This window comes from Protobothrops mucrosquamatus, unplaced genomic scaffold, assembly GCF_001527695.2.
Source record: "Protobothrops mucrosquamatus isolate PMUCROS unplaced genomic scaffold, P.Mucros_1.0 scaffold1758, whole genome shotgun sequence".
Lineage (NCBI taxonomy): Eukaryota > Metazoa > Chordata > Lepidosauria > Squamata > Viperidae > Protobothrops > Protobothrops mucrosquamatus.
Window position 1 is genome coordinate 101,022 of NW_015387898.1, and position 22,207 is coordinate 123,228.

The following is a 22,207-nucleotide window of genomic DNA, read 5'->3' on the forward strand; positions in this document are numbered from 1 at the left end:
AAAGTGCTGGCTTAAGCACAGTTGAACCTGGTTAATACCCTGATGGGGCTCCAATAGGAAATACCGTGCTTGTCAGCTAAACATGGAAGAAAAAGAACGTAAAATCCCAGAAGACACCAGTGGCAGATCAGTCCCATATTGTTGCCAAGAAAGCAACATGTCTTCCAGAACAATGTCCATAAAACCCCAAGCAATCAAATTTAACTTGAAGTAGAAAACTGAGGGCACCGGTTTTCAAGCCTACAGCAGCAGCGGAATAAAATCGGGGCTAGGAAGGGATATGTAGCAGATGAGTTCCTTCTCTGCTTTTCCACCGTGGAGGACACCAGACAGCCCTCCTTGCTCCAGGCTTCTTCTCCGACATGACCTCAGCTCACCTTCCAGCTGCTGCTTCCACACTGGGAAAAGCACACCTGACACCCTCCACGACTCCGTCCTCCCATGGAAGAGGCGGGAGTGGCCGTCCCTGCGATACCCAAAGGACAGACTAGGCCAGGGGTAGGCAACCTTGGCTCTTTTATGACTCGTGGACTTCAACTCCCAGAATTCCCGAGCCAGCTTGCCTGGCTCGGGAATTCTGGGAGTTGAAGTCCACGAGTCATAAAAGAGCCCAGGTTGCCTACCCCTGGACTAGGCTTAGATCGTCCTGGAGAAAAGTTATGAATGTGGTCGCCAAGAGCGGAAAACGTCACTTAATTAAAAAAAAAACCCTAGAACAGTGTTTCTCAACCTTGACAATTTTAAGGCATGTGGACTTCAACTCCCAGAATTCCACAGCCAGCAATGCTGGCTGTGGAATTCTGGGAGTTGAAGTCCACATGCCTTAAAATTGTCAAGGTTGAGAAACACTGCCCTAGAAACTCCATTTAGAGACAGAATGAGCGTAATTTCAGCCTCCTGTCACTAGGTGGAGCTCTAACACAACAACAGCGCCAGGAGAACCGTCAATCTAATAGCGGCATCGGCTGTGGCTGAGATCCGACATCCAACCAACCACAGGCGCAGCTGAAGGGCGTGAAATCCATCGAGTATTGCTAGAAAGGATGTCGAGGAGAGGAGGAGAGGAACTTCCTCTTCCGGCTCATCCATGAAAGAATGGAGGCATGGAGGGTGGCATGCATGCTCTTCCCGGGGCTAAAGCATCAGCTAGACGGTGAGTGGAGGGCAGGTCGGAGGAGAAGCCGGGAGCAAGTAGGGCTGCCTGGTTTCCTCCACGGTGTAAAAGCAGAGAAGCAACTAGGCTGAAGCATGTCGGCTGCTTCTTTCTCTCCCCAAATGTTATTACTACTTATGCTGTATAATTTAAAACCTCTGCCAGTAATTTTGTGCTGGGAAAGGGGAGAAAGTAAAATATAAAGGCCTGGAGGCTAAAACGTATGAACAACGGTTGCAGGATTTGGGTTTGAGCAGTCTAGAGAAAAGGAGGATTGGGGGGGGGGGACATGATAGCAGTATTCCAGTATTTGAGGGTCTGCCACAAAGAGCAGGGGATCAGTTTATTTTCTAAAGTACCAGAAAGCAGGACAAGAAACAATGGGGGGAAAACTAATCAAGGAGAGAAGCAACCTGGAATTAAGGAGAAATTTCCTAACAGTGAGAACAAGTAGTGGAACAGCTTGCCTTCAGAAGTTGTGGATGCTTGGACATGTGATAAATTAAAGAAATATTTTGAGTGGGATTCATATTTTAATGCAGAAAATTCTTAAATATAATTATTAAACCAGAATCCTTCCTTCTGGGCCTAATGTAAAAGGACATGGAAAGAAAATTCAAAACTCTGATTTTATATATGGTGACGGCAGCAAGACTGAAATATGCACAAAAATGGAAGGGTGCTCGAATCCTATCATGGACGAATGGCTGCAAAACTGATGGAATTAGCAGAGATGAATCAATTTACTGTTTTGATAAAAGAAAAGAATATAAGTACTTTTGTTTCTGCTTGGAAACTGCTTCTGGACTTTGTCCTTGAGGTGGAAGAAAATGATACCATGATTTTGGGTTTTACTGATGATTGTTTTGTTGATACAGAAACGGCTAGTTATACTACTTGTTGTTGTTGTTAATTGCAAAGTCGTGTCCGATCCATCGCGACCCCATGGACAGCATTCCTCCAGGTCTTCCTGTCCTCTACCATCTTCTGGAGTCCATTTAAGTTCACACCTACTGCTTCAGTGACTCCATCCAGCCACCTCATTCTCTGTTGTCCCCTTCTTCTATTGCCCTCAATCTTTCCCAGCATTAGGCCCTTCTTCAGTGAGTCCTTCCTTCTCATTAGGTGGCCAAAGTATTTAAGTTTCAACTTCAGGATCTGGCCTTCTAAAGAGCAGTCAGGGTTGATCTCCTCTAGGACTGACCGGTTTGATCGCCTTGCAGTCCAGGGGATTCACAGGAGTCTTCTCCAGCACCATAGTTCAAAGGCCTCAATTCTTTGTCGCTCAGCCTTTCTTATGGTCCAGCTTTCACATCCATATATTGCAACTGTGAAAACCATGGCCTTGACTATACACACTTTTGTTGGCAGGGTGATGTCTCTGCTTTTTAGTATGCTGTCTAGATTTGCCATAACTTTCCTCCCCAGGAGCAAGCGTCTTTTAATTTCTTGGCTGCAGTCCCCATCTGAGGTGAACTTGGAGCCCAGGAAGATAAAATCTGTCACTACCTCCATTTCTTCCCCATCTATTTGCCAGGAATTGAGAGGGCCGGATGCCATGATCTTGGTTTTCTTAATGTTGAGTTTCAAGCCAACTTTTGCACTCTCCTTCTTCACCCGCATCAAGAGGCTGTTTAGTTCCTCTTCACTTTCTGCCATTAGAGTGGTATCATCTGCATATCTTAGGTTGTTGATATTTCTCCCGGCAATCTTAATTCCAACTTTTGATTCATCTAGCCCTGCCTTTCTCGTGATGTGCTCTGCATATAAGTTAAATAGGCAGGGCGACAGTATACAGCCTTGCCGGACTCCTTTCCCAATTTTGAACCAATCAGTGGTTCCATGTCCAGTTCTCACTGTTCCTTCTTGACCTGCATATAGATTTCTCAAGAGACAAATAAGATGGTCTGGTACTCCCATCTCTTTAAGAACTTGCCACAATTTGTTGTGATCCACACAATCAAAGGCTTTAGCATAGTCAATGAAGCAGAAGTAGATGTTTTTCTAAAACTCCCTAGGTTTCTCCATGATCCAGCGTATGTTGGCAATTTGATCTCTAGTTCCTCTGCCTCTTCGAAATCCTGCCTGTACTTCTGGTAGTTCTCGATCCACATACTGCTGGAGTCTAGCTTGTAGGATTTTAAGCATAACTTTACTAGCATGTGAAATGAGTGCAATGGTGCGATAGTTTGAACATTCTTTGGCATTGCCTTTCTTTNAGGTCCCTGCCATTTTGGTCCTTTATCATGCCCATCTTTGCATGAAACGTTCCCTTCATATCTCCAATTTTCTTGAAGAGATCTCTGGTCCTCCCTATTCTGTTGTTTTCTTCTATTTCTTTGCACTGTTCATTTAAGAAGGTATTCTTATCTCTTCTAGCTATTCTCTGGAATTCTGCATTCAATTGGGTGTATCTTTGTCCTTTGCCTTTCGCTTCCCTTCTTTCCTCAGCTATTTGCAAAGCTTCCTCAGACAGCCATTTTGCTTTCTTGCATTTCTTTTTCTTTGGGATGGTTTTAGTTGCTACCTCTTGTACAATGTTGCGAACTTCCGTCCATAGTTCTTCAGGCATTCTGTCTATCAGATCTAATTCCTTAAATCTACTTGTCACCTCTATTGTATATTCATCAGGAATATGATTTAGTTCATGCCTGAGTGGCCTAGTACTTTTCCCTACTTTCTTCAATTTAAGCCTAAATTTTGCAATGAGAAGCTCATGATCTGAGCCACAGTCAGCTCCTGGTCTTGTTTTTACTGACTGTATAGAGCTTCTCCATCTTTGGCTGCAGAGCACATAGTCAATCTGATTTCTATGTTGACTGCCTGGTGATGCCCATGTGTAGAGCCGTCTCTTGGGTTGTTGGAAAAGAGTGTTTGTTATGACCATCGTATTCTCTTGACAAAATTCTATCAGCCTGTGCCCTGCTTCATTTTGTACTCCAAGGCCAAACTTGCCTGTTATTCCGGTTATCTTTTGGCTTCCTACTTTAGCATTCCAATCCCCCATGATGATAAGGACATCATTTTGGGGTGTTAATTCTATAAGGTGCTGTAGGGCTTCATAGAACCGGTCAATTTCATCCTCTTCATGAAGCTATGAGCTATGCCGTGCAGGGCCACCCAAGACGGACAGGTCATAGTAGAGAATTCTGACAAAATGTGATCCACTGGAGAAGGAAATGGCAAACCACTCCAGTATCTTTGCCATGAAAACCCCATGGACCGTACTAAAAGGCAAAAAGATATGACGCTGGAAGATGAGCCCCTCAGGTCGGAAGGTGTCCAATATGCTACTGGGGAAGAGCAGAGGGCTAGTACTAGTAGCGCCAGAAAGAATGAAGCGACTGGGCCAAAGCCGAAAGGACGCTCAGCTGTGGATGCATCTGGTGGTGAAAGGAAAGTCCGATGCTGTAAAGATCTTTTCTCCATAGGAATCTGGAATGTAAGATCCATGAATCAAGGCAAGCTAGACGTAGTCAAAAAAGAGATGACAAGACTGAACATCAACATCTTAGGAATCAGCAAACTAAAATGGACAGGAATGGGTGAATTTAACTCAGATGACCATCAGGTATACTACTGCAGGCAAGAATCCCTCAGAAGAAATGGAGTAGCCTTCATAGTCAATAAAAGAATAGGAAAAGCAATACTGGGATACAATCCCCAAAATGACAGAATGATCTCAATTCGAATCCAAGGCAAACCATTCAATATCACAGTAGTCCAAATCTATGCCCCAACCACGTGCTGAAGAGGATGAAATTGACCGGTTGTATGTTCATGCCTCATTTTACTGCAACAGAGGGAGTTAGAAGTCAAGTGAATAACATTATTTAACCAAGAAAAAAAAGTTATGAGTGCTTCATCATGGAGGTTTTTAAGAAAAGATTGGACAGCCAGTTGTCTGAAACGGTACATGGTCTCCAGCTTGAGCAGCGGTTGGCCTGGGAGACCTACAAGGTGCTTTCCAGCTCTATTCTGATTGATATACGGACGCATATGCACACCGAAATACATAAATTGATAGATGTCTATTTCTGTGAGAATATGTGTACGTATATCTATCCAAGCCAAAAAGAGAATTTTATAATTGAATCAATATTTGAACTTGAATTTTCCTAGTCTTCTGTGTGCCAAATATATCATAAAAAATGTTAGAGGTTAAACTAGAATTTTGATGTTTTCATTGTAATATATGGGTTTGTTGAGGGTTTTTTTTTTTGCTGCTTTTACATGTCCTGCGGCCATTTGTTGAACAATAATGAAACTAATGCATTAATGTGAATCTTACAGACAAAGAGGATGCCAAGAAGAGCACTCTGGACAACAGAGAATGAGAAGCTTGACTCAAAGAACCTCCAAGTAAGAGCTTAGAAACATTTTTGGCCTCCTCAAGAATCCAAGAATTGGGGGGAAAAAACCCACAGACTGCCTAAAGTGCGAAAATAGAGGTTGCAGATCACAGCTAATTATGCACAAGACAATCCACCCACTGAAATGTGATACAGATATTGGGAGAGTGGCCAAAATCTTACTCAGAATGGCTTCCTCATGATTCATGGAAGGACCCATACTGGAGAGAAGCTCTACCAGTGCTCCGAATGTGATAAAAGATTTAGCATTCACCACTAATATGGTGAGACGTAAGAGAACTCACACAGGAAAGAAACCACATGAGTGTCCAGATTGTGGGGAAAGTTTCAGTTGGAATTCCCGTCTTGTGGAACACCAGATGACTCACACAGGAGAGAAACCGTATGAGTGCCCTGATTGTGGGAAAGATTTCTCTCAAAAATCTGACCTGCTTAAACATCAAAGGATTCACACAGGAGAGAAACCGTATCAGTGCCCAGAGTGTGGGAATAGATTTAATTCGAATTTCATGCTGGTGAGACACCAGAGAACTCACACAGGACAGAAACCATATGAGTGTCTGTATTGTGGGAAAAGTTTCAGTCATAATTCCCACCTGGTAAGCCACAAGAGAACTCACACAGGAGAGAAACCATATGAGTGCCCTGATTGTGGGAAAGATTTCTCTCGGAAATCTTACCTGGTTGATCACCAAAGGACTCACACAGGAGAGAAACCGTATGAATGCCCAGAGTGTGGGAAATGTTTCAGAGATAGTTCCTACATGATGATACACCAGAGGACTCATACAGGAGAGAAACCGTATGAGTGCCCAAAGTGTGGGAAAGGTTTCTCTTCAAAATCTTACCTGGTTGATCATCAAAGGACTCACACAGGAGAGAAACCGTATGAGTGCCCACAGTGTGGGAAAGGTTTCAGTACGAGTTCCAACCTGATGATGCACCAGAGGACTCACACAGGAGAGAAACCGTATGAGTGCCCAGAGTGTGGGAAAGGTTTCTCTCGGAAATCTCACCTGGTTAATCATCAAAGGACTCACACAGGAGAGAAACCGTATCAGTGCCCAGAGTGTGGGAATAGATTCAATTCGAATTTCATGCTGGTGAGACACCAGAGAACTCACACAGGACAGAAACCATATGAGTGTCTGTATTGTGGGAAAAGTTTCAGTCAGAATTCCCACCTGGTAAGGCACAAGAGAACTCACACAGGAGAGAAACCATATGAGTGCCCTGATTGTGAGAAAGATTTCTCTCAGAAATATGATCTGGTTAATCATCAAAGGACTCACACAGGAGAGAAACCATATGAATGCCCAGAGTGTGGGAAATGTTTCAGAGAGAGTTCCTACATGATGATACACCAGAGGACACACACAGGAGAGAAACCGTATGAATGCCCAGAGTGTGGGAAAGATTTCTCTCGGAAATCTGACCTGCTTAAACATCAAAGGACTCACACAGGAGAGAAACCGTATGAGTGCCCACAGTGTGGGAAAGGTTTCAGTCAGAGTTCCAACATGGTGAAACACCAGAGGACTCACACAGGAGAGAAACCGTATGAGTGCCCAGAGTGTGGGAAGGGTTTCTCTCGGAAATCTGACCTGGTTAATCATCAAAGGACTCACACAGGAAAGAAACCGTATCGGTGCCCAGAGTGTGGGAATAGATTCAATTCGAATTTCATGCTGGTGAGACACCAGAGAACTCACAAAGGAGAGAAACCATATGAGTCTGTATTGTGGGAAAAGTTTCAGTCAGAATTCCCACCTGGTAAGCCACAATAGAACTCATACAGGAGAGAAACCACATGAGTGTATTGTGGGAAAGGTTTCAGTCAGAATTCCCACCTGTTGAGCCACCAGAGAACTCACACAGGAGAGAAACCATATCGGTGCCGAGATTGTGAGGAAAGTTTCAGTTGGAATTCCTACCTGGTGAAACATCAGAGGACTCACACAGGAGAGAAACCATATGAGTGTCCAGATTGTGGGAAATGTTTCAGTCAGAATTCCTGCCTTGTGATACACCAGAGAACTCACACGGGAGAGAAACCGTATGAATGCTCTGATTGTGGGAAAAATTTCTCTTGGAAATATCAGCTGGTGAAACATCAGAGGACTCACACAGGAGAGAAACCATAAGAGTGTCCAGATTGTGGTTTCAGTCAGAATTCCTGCCTTGTGATACATCAGAGGACTCACACAGGAGAGAAACTATATAAGTGTCGTGGGTCAGATGAGGTGTTCAGGGAGGGGGAGTTCTGCCAGCATCATATGGAGCTGGCTGGGGAAATGGGCTGGGTGGGGGGAGCTGCCAATGCCACTGCCATGATCCCCCCTCCCCAGCCACCATGCCACCATCGCCGATATTCTCACCTGGCCTCATGCTCTTGTCGTCTTCCGCACTCCCTCACGTAGAGTTGGATGAGGCTTCTCGAAGAGGAGGGGGCTACCACGCCCGAGTAACTGAAGGAGCAGTCCGGGTAGAAGGGGGGGTAGCTGGAATTGAGCCCACAGCGCCTTTACCTTGCATCAGCCTTATCAAGTGGGAAGACGCTGCCGCCGCCGCTTCTAGCCACCTTTCTCGCGCTCCAGGGCGTGAATGAGGTGGACGCCTCGTGCTGTCACTATGGTTCTCACCGGCTGTGGGGAGAGTAGCTGGCCTCAGATGTTCCACAGCCTGGCTCCCAGCCTTGCTTTATGTCCAATACATTCCGTGTTGGGCTCTTGCTGCTGCCCTCCAGCCCTCCTTCCCTCGGCTCCTTTCCCTGCCTGCCTGCTGTTTCTGAGGGGCTGTGAAAACTGCTACCTGCTTCGGTCTCTGCCCCGGGGTGCTCCCCTTCCCTCCCCTCCCTGTTGCGGAAGATTCCTGCCTGGGGCCTGGACAGAAACCACCCGCTTCATGATGGCTTCTCCGCTAGTCCGCGGCCAAAGCCCAGTCCGGTGGCCGAAAGGAAGCAGCATCTCTGGGCAAAGAACTGGGGCTCCAGCTCTCTCTCCTCTCCCTCCCCCCACTGCCCGCCAGCACCACTTGCCCTGGGCCTGGCTGCACCTCCGGGTGGCCGCTGCCCTGGCCAACTCCCACTGACCTGGTGCGCCCTTCTTGACCGGCGGGCCTCATCTAACTTTATATGGGGGATTCTGGTGAAAGGGGTGCAATGAGTGTGAGGGAGAAGCGGACGGGCTACGGCAGGAGTGGCGGGGGCTAGTCATTTGGCAGTGTCATTTGGCAGAAAGAGAGCATGTGAACTGCAGCAGAGGCTGGTGGGAGGGGAGGGAGAGGGAGGGGAAGGGAGAGAGCAGTCTATTGATTTCATAAATGCGACACTATTGTTTTTTTATACATAGCATAAAGGTATATGCCAGTGGTGGCGAACCTATGGCACGGGTGCCAGAGGCAGCACTCAGAGCCCTCTCTGTGGGCACGCGTGCCGTCTCCCCAGTCCTAGGCCTTCAGCTGGGTTTTATAAAACCTTTTCGCTTTAGGCCTCCGCCACTGTGTGCAAAAAACAAAAAAAAAGGTTCAATCAATCAGTCAATTTCAACTTTTAGTGGGAAAAAAAATCTTGCAAAGTTGGAATTGATTGATTGAACCTTTTAGTCCCACCCAGTCTGCCGTTACCACCGCAGCCACGCCCAGCCAATGGGCCACGCCCAGCCAATGGGCCATACCCACCCGGCACTTGACGATGCATAAGTGGGTTTTGGGTTGCAGTTTGGGCTCTCGGTCTCTAAAAGGTTCGCCATCAGTGGTATATGCAGTGTTATCTTCATTTTAGATGTCAAAAGGGTTTTGTGGCTCCCAGTGTTTTCTGTGGGAAACGGGTCCAAGTGAATCAGAGTGTTTAAGGTTGCCGACCCTTGGTATAGGTGGTAGCTTGCTCAATATTAGTAACTGTGAGAGGGATTAGTAACTCAAGTGGACAATCACATAATTATGAGTCAGCAGTGTGCTGCAGCTGCCACAAAAGCCAACACAGTGCTAGGCTGCATTAACAGGGATAGAATCAAGATCACGTGAAGTGTTAATACCACTTTACAATGCCTTGGTAAGGCCATATTTGGAATACTGCATCCAGTTTTGGTCACCACAATGTAAAAAAGATATTGAGACTCTAGAAAGAGTACAGAGAAGAGCAACAAGTATAATTAAGGCAGGGGTCTCTAATCCCCAGTCCGTGGACCGGCACCAGGCCACGGCATGCCTGACACCAGGCCGTGTAAACAAGCAAAGCCCCATGCACAGGATGCAGGCAGGACATGAAACCACGCCCCCTCCGATCCATGGAAAAACCTCTCTCCACAGACAACAATCCCGAGTGCCCAAAAGGTTGGGGACCTCTGGATTAGGGGACTGGAGGCTAAAATATATAAAGAACAGTTGCTGGAATTGGGTATGTCCTAACTTAATGAAGAGAAGGACGAGGGGGGACACGATAGCAGTGTTCCTATATCTCAGTGGCTGCCACAAAGAAGAGGGAGTCAAGCTAATCTCCAAAGCACCTGAAGGCAAGACAAGAAGCAGTGGATGGAAACTAATCAAAGAGAGAAGCAATGTAAAACTAAGAAGAAATTTCCTGTCAGAACAATTAAACAGTGGAACAACATGCCTCCAGAAGTTGTGAATGTTCTAAGACTGGAGGTTTTTAAGAAGAGATGGGACAACCATTTGTCTAATAAGGTATAGGGTTTCCTGCATGAGCAGGGGGTTGGACAAACCTCCAAGGTCTCGTCCAACATTATTATTATTATTATTATTATTATTATTATTATTATTATTATTATTATTATTATCCATAGTAGGGTGTCAAATGTGGGAAAAGTTTCAGTCGGAATTCCAGTTTGGTGATACAGTGGAGGACTCACACAGGAGTGAAACCGTATGAATGTCCGGTTTGTGGGAAAGATTTCAGTACTAGTTCTAGTCTTTTAAATCATGTAAGGTTACACATAGAGGAGTAGCCATTCAAACACCTAGATTGCAGATACAAGGCAAAATTTGATATGTGTAGAGCAGTGGTTCTCAACCTTTTTAATGCCGTGACCCCAACAGGTCGTAAGTCGAGGACTAAACCAGTCGTAAGTTGAGGACTACTCAACCGGTCGTAAGTCGAGGACTTTCCCTGCCCGGGAGCGCTGCGCATGCGTGGTTCCGCCCCCTGCGCCGGCCGAGGCGTAGCTGGCAAGCGGCAGAGACGGAGCAGGCCGACCACCAGCTGGCCCAGCCCAAGGGAGGTAAGGCACCCGCCGGAAAAGGGAAAAAAAAATGGCGGACAGCCTTGCTTGGCGACCCCCATGAAATGGTCATTCGACCCCAAATGGGGTCCGGACCCACAGGTTGAGAACCACTGGTGTAGAGGAATCTAGTATTTTGTTTCTTTTCTCTGGAAGCCCAGCTGAGCAATTAACCATTTACTTTCTTCCATGATTCTTTTTAGTGACATATGTCTTAGTATCAAAAATGAGGGAGAAAAAGAATAGAATGGAATTAAATTACAGAGTTGAAAGGCACCTTGTGTGTCATCTACTCCCACCCCCTGCTCAAGCAGGAGACCCTGCACCATTTCTGACAAGGGGCTATCCAGTCTCTACTAGAAAGCCTCCAGTGATGAAGCACCCACAACTTCGGAAGGCAAGCTATTTCCATCCATTGTTCCTTGTCTTTGGGTGCTTTGGAAAATAGGTTGTCCCGCTCCTCTCTGTGACAGTCCCTCAAATACTGGGAGATTCCTGGTCCTCCTCTTCACTAGACTAGTGATGCCCATTTCTCCATATGTTTTAGCCTGCAAGCCTCTGATCTGAGCTTCCTTTTGCTTCCTTTGTTCTTTCTCTTTCCTTTCTCTGATCTGAGCTTCCTGTCTCTGGCCCAGTGCAGTCCTTCCCTTTCACGGAATTGAGGGCAATTGGGCTGCTGGGCCACAAGAAAGGCGCTTGAGTCTATATTATGTATGTTTGTTGCCTTCAGTTATTTTTCTGTATAATAAAGAGGGATATAAAATATGTTTGTATGCATTTTTATTTATTAAGAAAATGTATACGGCAGCCCAACTCGTGGTGACTCCACTCGGTTTTCAGCAATTAAACCTTAATAGAAACCAATAAGCCCCATACAACGCAAAGGGTAAAATTCAAAGCCTCCACATTTAACATATACCTGCCCTCAAATACAGGGCCCTTCTAGCAAGGCTGATGGCGTTTGGATGGTCTGGGAGTCTCAAAAAGGAGATTCCTGCTTTTGTTCAAATTAGAAGTTTAACCAACCCTCCTGGCCTTACTAAGTACGTTCATGCCTGGCGCCATTCTTGCTCCTTTTTAATATCTACATCAGGGGTAGGCAACCTTGGCTCTTTTATGACTCGTGGACTTCAACTCCCAGAATTCCTGAGCCAGCCATGCTGAGGGGAAAGGGAGAGGTTTCCAAGCTGAGCCATGCTGGCTCAGGAATTCTGGGAGTTGAAGTCCATGAGTCATAAAAGAGCCAAGGTTGACTACCCCTGATCTACATGAAGCCGCTAGGGGAGGCCACCCATCCTATGACACCCAACTATGTACAGGTAGTCCTGGACTTGTAACATTTCACTTAGCGACTATTTAAAGCTACAACAGCACCGAAGAAAAGTGACCATTTTTCGCACTTGCAACCATTGCAGCAACCCCCTTGTCACATGATCAAAATTGAGCGTCTTGGCAATTGACTCGTATTTGGGGCGGTTTCAGTGTCCTGGGGTCATGTGATCTCCTTTGTCGACAGCTCGTGCACAACCTGGGGGTCCTCCTGGACTCCCAGTTCCTGCTTGAGATCATAGGTGGAGGAAGCGCTTTGCACAGATTCATCCGGTGCACCAATTGTGCCCTTTCCTGGACCAGGGAGGTCTTGCAACACGGGTCACTCATGTCTCGGTCACCTCCTGTTTGGATCAGTGCCCTGGATCACCTAGAACAGGCATGTCAAACTTCCGGTCCATGGGCTGGATGCGTCACGCCGAAACCACGCCCACCGAATTGCCAGCATTGGGGGAAAAGTCACAATATGTCGTGCGATGTCACGTCACATTGCGAGTTTGACAAGCCTGACCTAGAAACTTCAGCTGGTCCAGAACGCAGCAGCGGAAGGAACAATGGGAGACCCTAAGTTGTCTATGAAACATCTTTGTGATGCGAGCTGCTCCGTATCTGTTCCTTTACAGGTGCAATTCAAGGTCATCACCTTTAAAGCCATTTCTTTCTTATAGCAATAGCACTGAGAATTTATATATAGCACCCCACAGTGCTTTATAGCACTCTCAGTTTACAGAGATACAATATTCCCCCAATAATCTGGGTCCTCATTTTACCGAAGTCAGAAGGATGGAAGGCTGAGTCAACCTCGAGCCCCGTCAGGATCAAATTCCAGCTTGTGGGCAGAGTCAGCTGGCCATACTGCCTTCTAACCATGGAGCCAACAGGGTATCTGTCATCTGTCATGTGTCTGATTAACGAAACACTTAAAAGGACTTTCAGGCATATTTTTCCTAAAAGCATTTATTAAGGTTACAGAGACGTCAGTACAGCATGGTGGAAATGCTTAGGTCTGGCTTCTCTTCCGTTACGCATATAATCCTAAGCATTTCCCACTCCCTTATTTTGGGGTCATGGTTCACATCTTCCAATCAACTTGGAAGATATGATTTACTTCCCGTTTCTTTCTCCCAGGCTATCCTTATGCTCCTCCCTCTTTCCCAGTTGCTGGTTTAACTATATAAATACCAGACAGTTCTGCATATTGTCAAAGCAAGAATATACAGTATTTGCAGCGTTGACATCATCAGTGTTCCACTTTTATTATTTCTGCATCCATCTGTTCTACCAGGTCAGATAGGGTGGAAACGCTCCTATCCTTTCCCTTAAATATTGCCGTCTGATAGCTAGGAAGTGAGCCTTTTCCGTTGCAGACCCTGCCCTGTGAGACACTCTTCCCCCTGAAGTGTCACAGGCCTTTATCCTCCTAGTCTTCCGTAAAGCAAGGAAGATCTAGCTTTCCCCCTTTAATTTGTTCCAGCTCAGCCTCTCTCCCTCCCATACCATATTAGCACTGGCGGTGCCACTGCTATATTCTATTCTCTGCTTTTTAGGCATGCGTGTTCCCCATTTGTAGAGCGTCATCTAGCGACATAAGGCTGAAAATCACGCTCGTCCTATCTCTACCCTCAAGCTTTGGCAAGATGTTTTCATTGATTCCGGGCTTATCTACCATCAAGTCGTATTTCTCTGCCACCGAACGCATCGATAGGTTTTCTCCCTGAGGATCTCTCTCAAACCTTTTATTTCAGGTCTCCCAAGAGTGCAGTCATTGCCCCTTTCCTTCAACGAAACCAAAGGAAAGTATAAATCATGTAAGGGGAAACGATGTAGAAGAACCAAGGAGAAATTACATCTTCCTTTGAGGCTGGTGACCATGGTTCCAGGCAGTTTTTCATTTTCTTGGGGGGTGCAAGATAACTCCTCAAAACCTGTCTCGGCAAATGATTGAAGCTGTAAGAGTGAAGCTTCACCCTACTTAGCTTCATAAGATTAGCAGGTGCTGCGCCCTAAAACTTCCTGAAGTATTTCTGTGTGCATCCATATATAGTTGTCAGCTTCATCCTATTAACAGAAGCATGACCCTCCCAACCTGACAGATTTGGAGCGATTTGCAAAGATTCCCAAGGGAATAATGTGCCAGGCTCCTATCTCAAAAGCCTGCATGCTGTGATAAAATCAAAAAGAGCTTCAAGAAAGAATTAGTTTAAGGGTGCGCATCTTTATGAAACCACGTTATTGTAGGTTTCTTATTATTTTTCCTCAAAAAAATATGTTTTTCAATTGAATTGTACAGTTTATACATTCGGTAATCACAAATTGTAAGACCACCAGGAAATTCTTTTAAAACTGTAAAAAGTTTTAATAAAATTTAAAACACCAAGCTTTCGCCGGCTCACTGCCAGCATCATCAGGGTAACATGCAGTAGATGGGATGGCTACTTATAGGAGTGGTGCCTTTTGCACCCAGCTCCTGGACCTTGTAATCAGGCCCAATCGAGCCTCCTGCGTTTGAGTTCTAATCATCGTATCACAAGCTGTCACGTTCCTGCTTCCCTTTCCCTCACCCTTGTTCTTGCACTTTCTTGCTCGTACACTAGGGGGGGATTTAATTTTGTACGCAGGACACCTCCTTGTTGTTCACTCCCCCCATTTCTCTTCCTAACCACCTGTGTTGCAGCTTTCCTCCCCCCTTCCTCATTCTTATCGAACTTCTCTGCAAACTCACACATGCTGAGCTCCTGCGCTGTACCAGATTCTGTCACACTCGTCCCATACCGAACCCCTTCTCTCCAGGCTGCATTCATCCACCTCCTCCCCGCCTCCTCTCTGTTCCCAACCTCTCTACTCGATCCTTCATCCATGGAATTACATCTCAAAAACCTAGCATGGTACAAGAGTGTGTAGACTTTTTATATCCACCGTACAGTTGGAGGTTTTAGGGATAAGATTATATAGATGCAGATATATATGCAGAGAGAAGTACAACTACACACACCTACATCCAAGCGGAGAGGGAGCTGATGAGTGAAACTGTGTTAAAACCATCGAGTATTGCTAGAAAGGATGGAGAGGAGAGGAGAGGAGAGGACCTTCCTCTTCCAGCTCATCCATGGAAGAATGGAGGTGTGGAGGGTGGCATGCATGCTCTTCCCGGGGCTAAAGCATCAGCTGGACGGTGAGTGGAGGGCAGGTCGGAGGAGAAGCCGGGAGCAAGTAGGGCTGCCTGGTTTCCTCCACGGTGTAAAAGCAGAGAAGCAACTAGGCTGAAGCATGTCGGCTGCTTCTTTCTCTCCCCAAATGTTATTACTACTTATGCTATATAATTTAAAACTACTGCCTGTAGTTTTGTACTGGGAAATGGGAGAGAGTAAAATTTAAAGGCATGGAGGCTAAAACATATGAAGAACGGTTGCAGGATTGGGGTTTGGCCAGTCTAGAGAAAAGGAGGATTGGGCTGTGGGGGGATATGCTACAAAGAGGAGGGGATCAGTTTATTTTCTAATCTAAAGCATCAGAAGACAAGACACGAAACAATGGGTGGAAACTAATCAAGGAGAGGAGCAATCTGGAATTAAGGAGAAATTTCCTAACAGTGAGAACAAGTAATGGAACAGCTTGCCTTCAGAAGTTGTGGGTGCTTGGACGTGTGATAAAGCAAAGAAATATTGGAGTAGGATTCATGGTTTAATGCAGAAAATTCTTAAAGTGACTATAAAGAAAACAATATGTCCATAAAATCCCAGGGAATCAATCTTAACTTCAAGGAGACTTTTAAAATCTTCCAACCAGTAGAGAATCGAAGTCACCAGTTTTAGAGCTTACAGAACCAGTTGAGTAAAATCTGGGTTAGGAAGGAATAAAGAAGAGTTGCTTCTCTTCTTTTACATTGTAAGGTTTTCCACTTAGCCTCACAATTGCCCCAGCGTCACTCAGGAATTTAAAAGAGCCAAAGAAACTCCTGAGCGGAGGTTTCAGCAAGCAAACAACTTTTATATTGATCAAAATAGAGTTGGGTGACCCCATCTCTCTTCGCGGCTGGTAGAGAGATGAAGGCAACAACCAGAAAAGATGTCTTCCACCTTTTATACCTTTCCAGAACAAAAAGATCAGGTCTGGGTACTAGGCATAAGATGGCACAAAAAAATAATTCCTAGATGATGACTCATACACAGCAACCCAGGCTCCATCCGTAACTCCTTTCCCCCCTCCCCTTACCTTCCTCTTTTCATATAAGCAATCACCTATATCTAAAGCATAAAATATTTGCTTCTAATATATATATATATATATATATATATATATATATATATATATATATATATATATATATATATATATATATATATATATATAAATAAAATTACAAAATATCACTACTAATATCAATATTACTAACATCAACTTAAGCATAATAAAATCCCTTCAACATCATGGAGGAAACCAGGTAGCCCCACTTGCTCCCGGCTTCTTCTCTGATCTGACCTCCCCATGCCTCCATCCTCCTATGGGTGAGCCTGAAGAGGAGGTTCCTCTGCCCTTCTCCTCTCCTCAGCATCCTTTCTAGCAATACTCACTGGTTTTAACTCCTTTCACTTCAGTTGCTCCCCCCCCTCCTGTTTGATGTCCCAACTCAGCCACCATCAACACTGTTATTTGATGGGTGGGTTTTTTAGGCGCTAGTCAGAACCCTCAATTATTAATCATGCATATTCTCTGGGTTTAAGTTATTCGGGTTCTGCCATTCTCCTACTGGGTTAGGGGGGAGGCCAGGAGTTTGTAGTGCATGTAGGACAGGGGGTCTTCAAACCTGGCCCTTTTATGACTTGTGGACTTCAACTCCCAGAATTCCTCAGCCAGCGCTGGCTGAGGAATTCTGGGAGTTGAAGTCCACAAATCATAAAAGGGCCAAGTTTGAAGACCCCTGACGTAGGACATTTCCTCTATTTGCTTTGATGTATCCTCTATGGCAGGGGTTTTCAAATGTGGCCCTTTTGTGATTTGTGGACTTCAACTCCCAGAATTTCTCAGCCAGGCATCCCTGGCTGAAGAATTCTGGGAGTTGAAGTCCACAAGTCATAAAAGGGCCAGGTTTGAAGACCCCTGCTCTATGGGTGTGAAAGGAATGCCTCGAGGCCATCTGCCTTATCTCAACTCGTAGGGAGGAACTGGAGAAGACCTAACAACTTTCAGAGAGGTACCTTATCGGTTGCTTTCCCACAGCCTGATGTCACCTGTGGGTGTCCTGTTTGAACCAACCGGATGGACAGTCCAGGTGCGGCTATTATTTCGCAGGTTTAACCTATGGATTTGGGCAGGAAGTCTGCAGATTCTGCCTAGCTTTCCTGCTTTCTGTATCTGCCAATAAAAGTTCCTTTTGAAATGATGCAGGTTTCAAGAATTCTGCTTTCTTGGTAGAGAAATGGAGGCAGGTCCTTACAGCGCTGGTGTTGTTTTAGAGCTCCACCTAGTGACGTGACACTGAAAATACACTACTTCTATCCCTATCTCAGTGGTTCTCAACCTTTTTAATGCCGCGACCCCAACCGGTCGTAAGTCGAGGACTAAACCGGTCGTAAGTAGAGGACTACCCAACCGGTTGTAAGTTGAGGACTTTCCCTGCCCGGGAGCACTGTGCATACGTGGTTCTGCCCCCTGCGCCGGCCGAGGCGTAGCTGGCAAGCGGCAGAGACGGAGCAGGCCAACCACCAGCTGGCCCAGCCCAAGGGAGGTAAGGCACCTGCTGGAAAAGGGGGAAAAAATGGCGGACAAAAAAAAATGGCGGACAGCCTTGCTTGGCGACCCCTGTGAAATGGTCGATCGACCCCAAATGGGGTCGCGACCCATAGGTGGAGAACCGCTGCCCTATCTGGTGTTTCTAAGATTTTTAAATTGTGTCGTTTTCCACTCTTAGCGACCACATCCATAACTTTTCTCCAGGACCACGTAGCCCTCGTCTGTCCTTTCGGGGTTCACAGGGATGCCCTCATGGTCACTCCAACTGAGCCAGGAGCTTCTTTTGTAGGAACTACACCAAGGGAAAGCATCTGTGGGATGGAACACAAGTGTGCCATAAGGCAACAAGAAAGCGTACCTCCCTTTGGGATCAGTGAAGACTCCTCCAGCCTGTTTTTTGTTTTGGGGGTGCAAGATAAATTTCAGCATTGAATACCCAGTCAACCTGGGCAAAAAACTAAATTAACTAAATTAGTAGACTAATGGAATGCTGTGAACATAGTAGGCTTCAGCAAAGCATTCAACAAAATAGACCACAACCTACTTCTTGGAAAGCTTTAAAAATGTGGGATAGACAGCATTACCATCAGATGGATTTATAACTGGCTGACAAACCGCAGTCAACAAGTAGGGAAGTAAGCAATGGGGTATCACAAGAGTCTGTCCTAGGCCCACTACTGTTCAACAACTTCATAAACGACCTAGATGAGGGACTAGAAAGGGAACTTATCAAATTTGCAGATGACACTAAGCTGGCAGGAATAGTCAACACCATAGATCAGGGGTTCCCAACTGGGGGCATAGAAAAGGTTGGGAGCCACTGCCCTAGATCAGTGGTTCTTCTTATTATTATTATTATTATTTATTAAATTTATATACCGCCCTATCTCCCTTACGGGACTCAGGGCGGTGAACAGGCGATAATAAAAACCACGATAAATATACGCAAGTTTCTGTTCTAAAATCAAATTAAATAACAGGCCTGCTCTAAAAACACCCCATACAAAACCCCCACTAAAACATAATCAAACTACGCCAGGCCGGCCGCACAGAATAGATGGGCCTTCAGGGCTCGTCTATTCCGTGCGGCCGGCCTGGTGTAGTTTTGTATGGGGGTTTTGTATGGGGTGTTCTCAACCTTTTTAATGCTGCGAGCCCCAACCGGTCGTAAGTCGAGGACTAAGCCGGTCGTAAGTCGAGGACTACCCAACCGGTCGTAAGTCGAGGACTTTCCCTGCCCGGGAGCGCCGCGCATGCGTGGTTCCGCCCCCTGCGCCGGCCGAGGCGTAGCTGGCAAGCGGCAGAGACGGAGCAGGCCGACCACCATCTGGCCCAGCTCAAGGGAGGTAAGGCACCCGCCGGAAAAGGGGGAAAAAATGGCGGACAGCCTTGCTTGGCGACCTCCGTGAAATGGTCGATCGACCCCAAATGGGATCGCGACCCATAGGTTGAGAACCGCTGCCCTAGATGATAGGCTCAAGATCCAGAGGGATCTTGATAGACTTGAACATGGGGCCCTATCTAACACAATGAAATTCAACATAGAGAAAAGTAAAGTCTTACACTTAGTCAACAAAAACCAAAAGTACACATATAGATTGGGTGAAACCAGGCTTATAGCAGTAATCGTGAGGGAACTTGGAGTCTTAGTGGACAATCAATTAAATATGAGCCAACAGTGTGCAGCTGCAGCCAAAAAAGCCAATGCAATCCTAAATTGCATTAACAGAGGGATTTAATCAAGATCATGTGAGGTATTAGTACCACTCTATAAAGCCTTAGAATACTGCAACCAGTTTTGGTCTCCACACTATAAAAAGATGTTGAAACTCTAGAAAAAGTCAGAGAAGAACAGCAAAGATGATCAGAAGACTGGAGGCTAAAACATATGAAGAATGGTTACAGGAACTGGGCATGGCTAGACTAGTGAAGAGAAGGACCAGGGGAGACATGATAGCAGGAGGGGGGTCAACCTATTCTCCAGACAAGGAATAACGGATGGAAACTGATTAAGGAGAGATTCAACCTAGAGGAGAAATTTTCTGACAGAACAATCAACCAATGGAACAGAATGCCTTCAGAAGTTGTTGGTGCTTCATCACTGGAGGCTTTTAAGAAGAGACTGGATTGCCATCTGTCAGAAATGGTGTAAGTCTCCTGCTTGGGCAGGGGGTTGGACTAGATGACCTACAACAGACATGTCAAGCACAAGGCCCGGGGGCTGGATGCGGCCCGCGAAGTGGTTTCATGTGGCCCGCGAAGCCATCCTGGAAACAGTGAGGGAACGGCCCCCGCTGCCTTGGCCCTGGCCCAGGCCAGCCGGGAGCCAATGTACAATTTTGTGGTGGCCATCTATGCTGAAACGCATTCAGTCTTAGCTCCATAAGCCCCCCCCGGCATGGTCTGAGAGGAACAGTGAGGCTCCTCCAGTGGACCATGCCTTGGCACTTGCCCGGGTCCCACCCCCTTCTGCCAGAGACCCTCAGATCTATCCCACTCCTGCCCAGGCCCCCACCGGCCCCCTTGACGCAAACGATGTAGAGCTGTCCACACCCACCCAGTAGGCTGCACCCACCCTGGCCACACCTACCCGGCCACCTGAGGGCAACCGCAATGCTGATGCGGCCCTCAATGAAATTGAGTTTGACACCTCTGACCTACAAGGTCCCTTCCAACTCTGTTATTCTATTCTAAAAGTTATGACGGCCCTAGTTCTAATGAGTCCTGTGCTTTAGTATTTGGCTCTCAATTCCTCTCCCAACCCCAGAAAGGAGCCGAGCCCTCTTATATCTCTCAGCTGCAGCTCTCACTTGCTGGTCTGCTTGCCTGGGACTCCTACCTCTTCCCACACTGCAGTCACATGAGGTCCTACCTTAATGACCCACAAGGTCCTGGAGTTTTAATGACATGTGGAACTGCCAGGATTGCCCTCACTAAGCAAAGTGGTCCCACGATGTCACTTTTTATAAGACCCGTTTCACAGCAGTGGAAATTATGGCGCCAATTTCTGTCGCAACCAAAGTAACAACCATATTTCTTTTCCAAGCTCAGGAGAGGGCTGGAAGAGTCATTTCCCCCCCCTTCTGGACAGTTGGCATCCTGGCCGGCTTCATACCTTCAACAGCAGTGCGCTATGCGTAAGAAAATCACGAGAGGTTTTCCTGGCAGAGGATTTCAAGGCATTGCTGCAGATTAAGATCTTCCATTAGTACAGTTGAAGGGGGCAATGAAAGCCTGGCAGCATTGGAACTTCAACTCATCTTCTGCTTGCAACTCCGATTTTACCACCCGGAGAAAGGGCTGTGCAGGAAAAAAGTCACCTGATCCCTTCTCAGGCCGGGTTCAGGCCAGGACACATCATCAAAACCGCATTGGTTGCAATGCTCGTGGACTTTTGGAGGGCCTGGGATAGATGGGATACAAGCATTTTGTGCCATGGAACCAGACAAGCTGCCTGGAAATGTTCAATGATGAGATTTTATCCTGCACCCCCAAGAGAAAGAACTGGCTGGAATAGACTTCAGTGATTCCCCAAGGGAGGTTGCTGATGGCACATTTTGTTTCTCCCTCGGATGCTTCCCTTTGGTTTAATAAACCAGGGGTAGTCAACCTTGGCTCTTTTATGATTCGTGGACTTCAACTCCCAGAATTCCTGAGCCAGCACAGCTGGCTCAGGAATTCTGGGAGTTGAAGTCCACGAGTCATAAAAGAGCCAAGGTTGACTACCCCTGGTTTAGTTCCTGCAAAAGAAGCTCCTGGCTCAGTTGGAGCGACTATGAGGGCGTCCCTGCCATACCCGAAAGGACAGACTAGACTTGGATCGTCCTGGAGAAAAGTGATGCGTGTGGGTCGCTAAGAGTGGATAACGGCACCTAATTAAAAAAACGTTAGAAACTCCGGATAGACCATCTGGCTGTGGACTTCTGGGAGTTGAAGTCCACATGCCTTAAAATTGTCAAGGTTGAGAAACACTGGGATAGAGAGAGAATGAGTGTGTTTCCGGCCGCTAGGTGGAGCTCTAACACAACACCGGCGCCTGGAAAACGGCAGCTGAGGTGAAAGAAGTTAAAACCAGCGAGTATTGCTAGAAAGGCTGTCGAGGCGAGGAGAAGGACAGAGGAACCTCCTCTTCCGGCTCATCCTTGGGAGGATGGAGGCTTTGGGGGGCGGATCTCGTGCTCTTCCCAGGGTCGAAGCAGCAGCTGGAAGGTGAGTGGAGGGCAGGTCGGAGGAGAAGCCGGGAGAATATTCGGCCGTTTGGTTTCCTCCACGGCGTGGAAGCAGCGAAGCAAAATACTAGGCTGAAACATGTCGGCTGCTGCTCCATGTTCCTTCTCTCCCCCATACTTATGCTGTATAATTTAAAACTTCTGCCCGGAAGTTTT

General features: G+C 46.4%; 1 protein-coding gene across 1 annotated transcript in view; it reads left to right on the forward strand.

Moving 5' to 3' along the window:
• Positions 1–5,786: 5,786 nt before the first annotated feature.
• Positions 5,787–22,207, forward strand: part of LOC107293882 — a 49,369-nt gene continuing 32,948 nt past the window's right edge. The window contains 5 exon segments of the mRNA XM_029285482.1: positions 5,787–7,183; positions 7,260–7,342; positions 7,345–7,661; positions 7,722–7,759; positions 10,370–10,486. Coding sequence (XP_029141315.1) covers positions 5,787–7,183; positions 7,260–7,342; positions 7,345–7,661; positions 7,722–7,759; positions 10,370–10,486 — 1,952 coding nt within the window.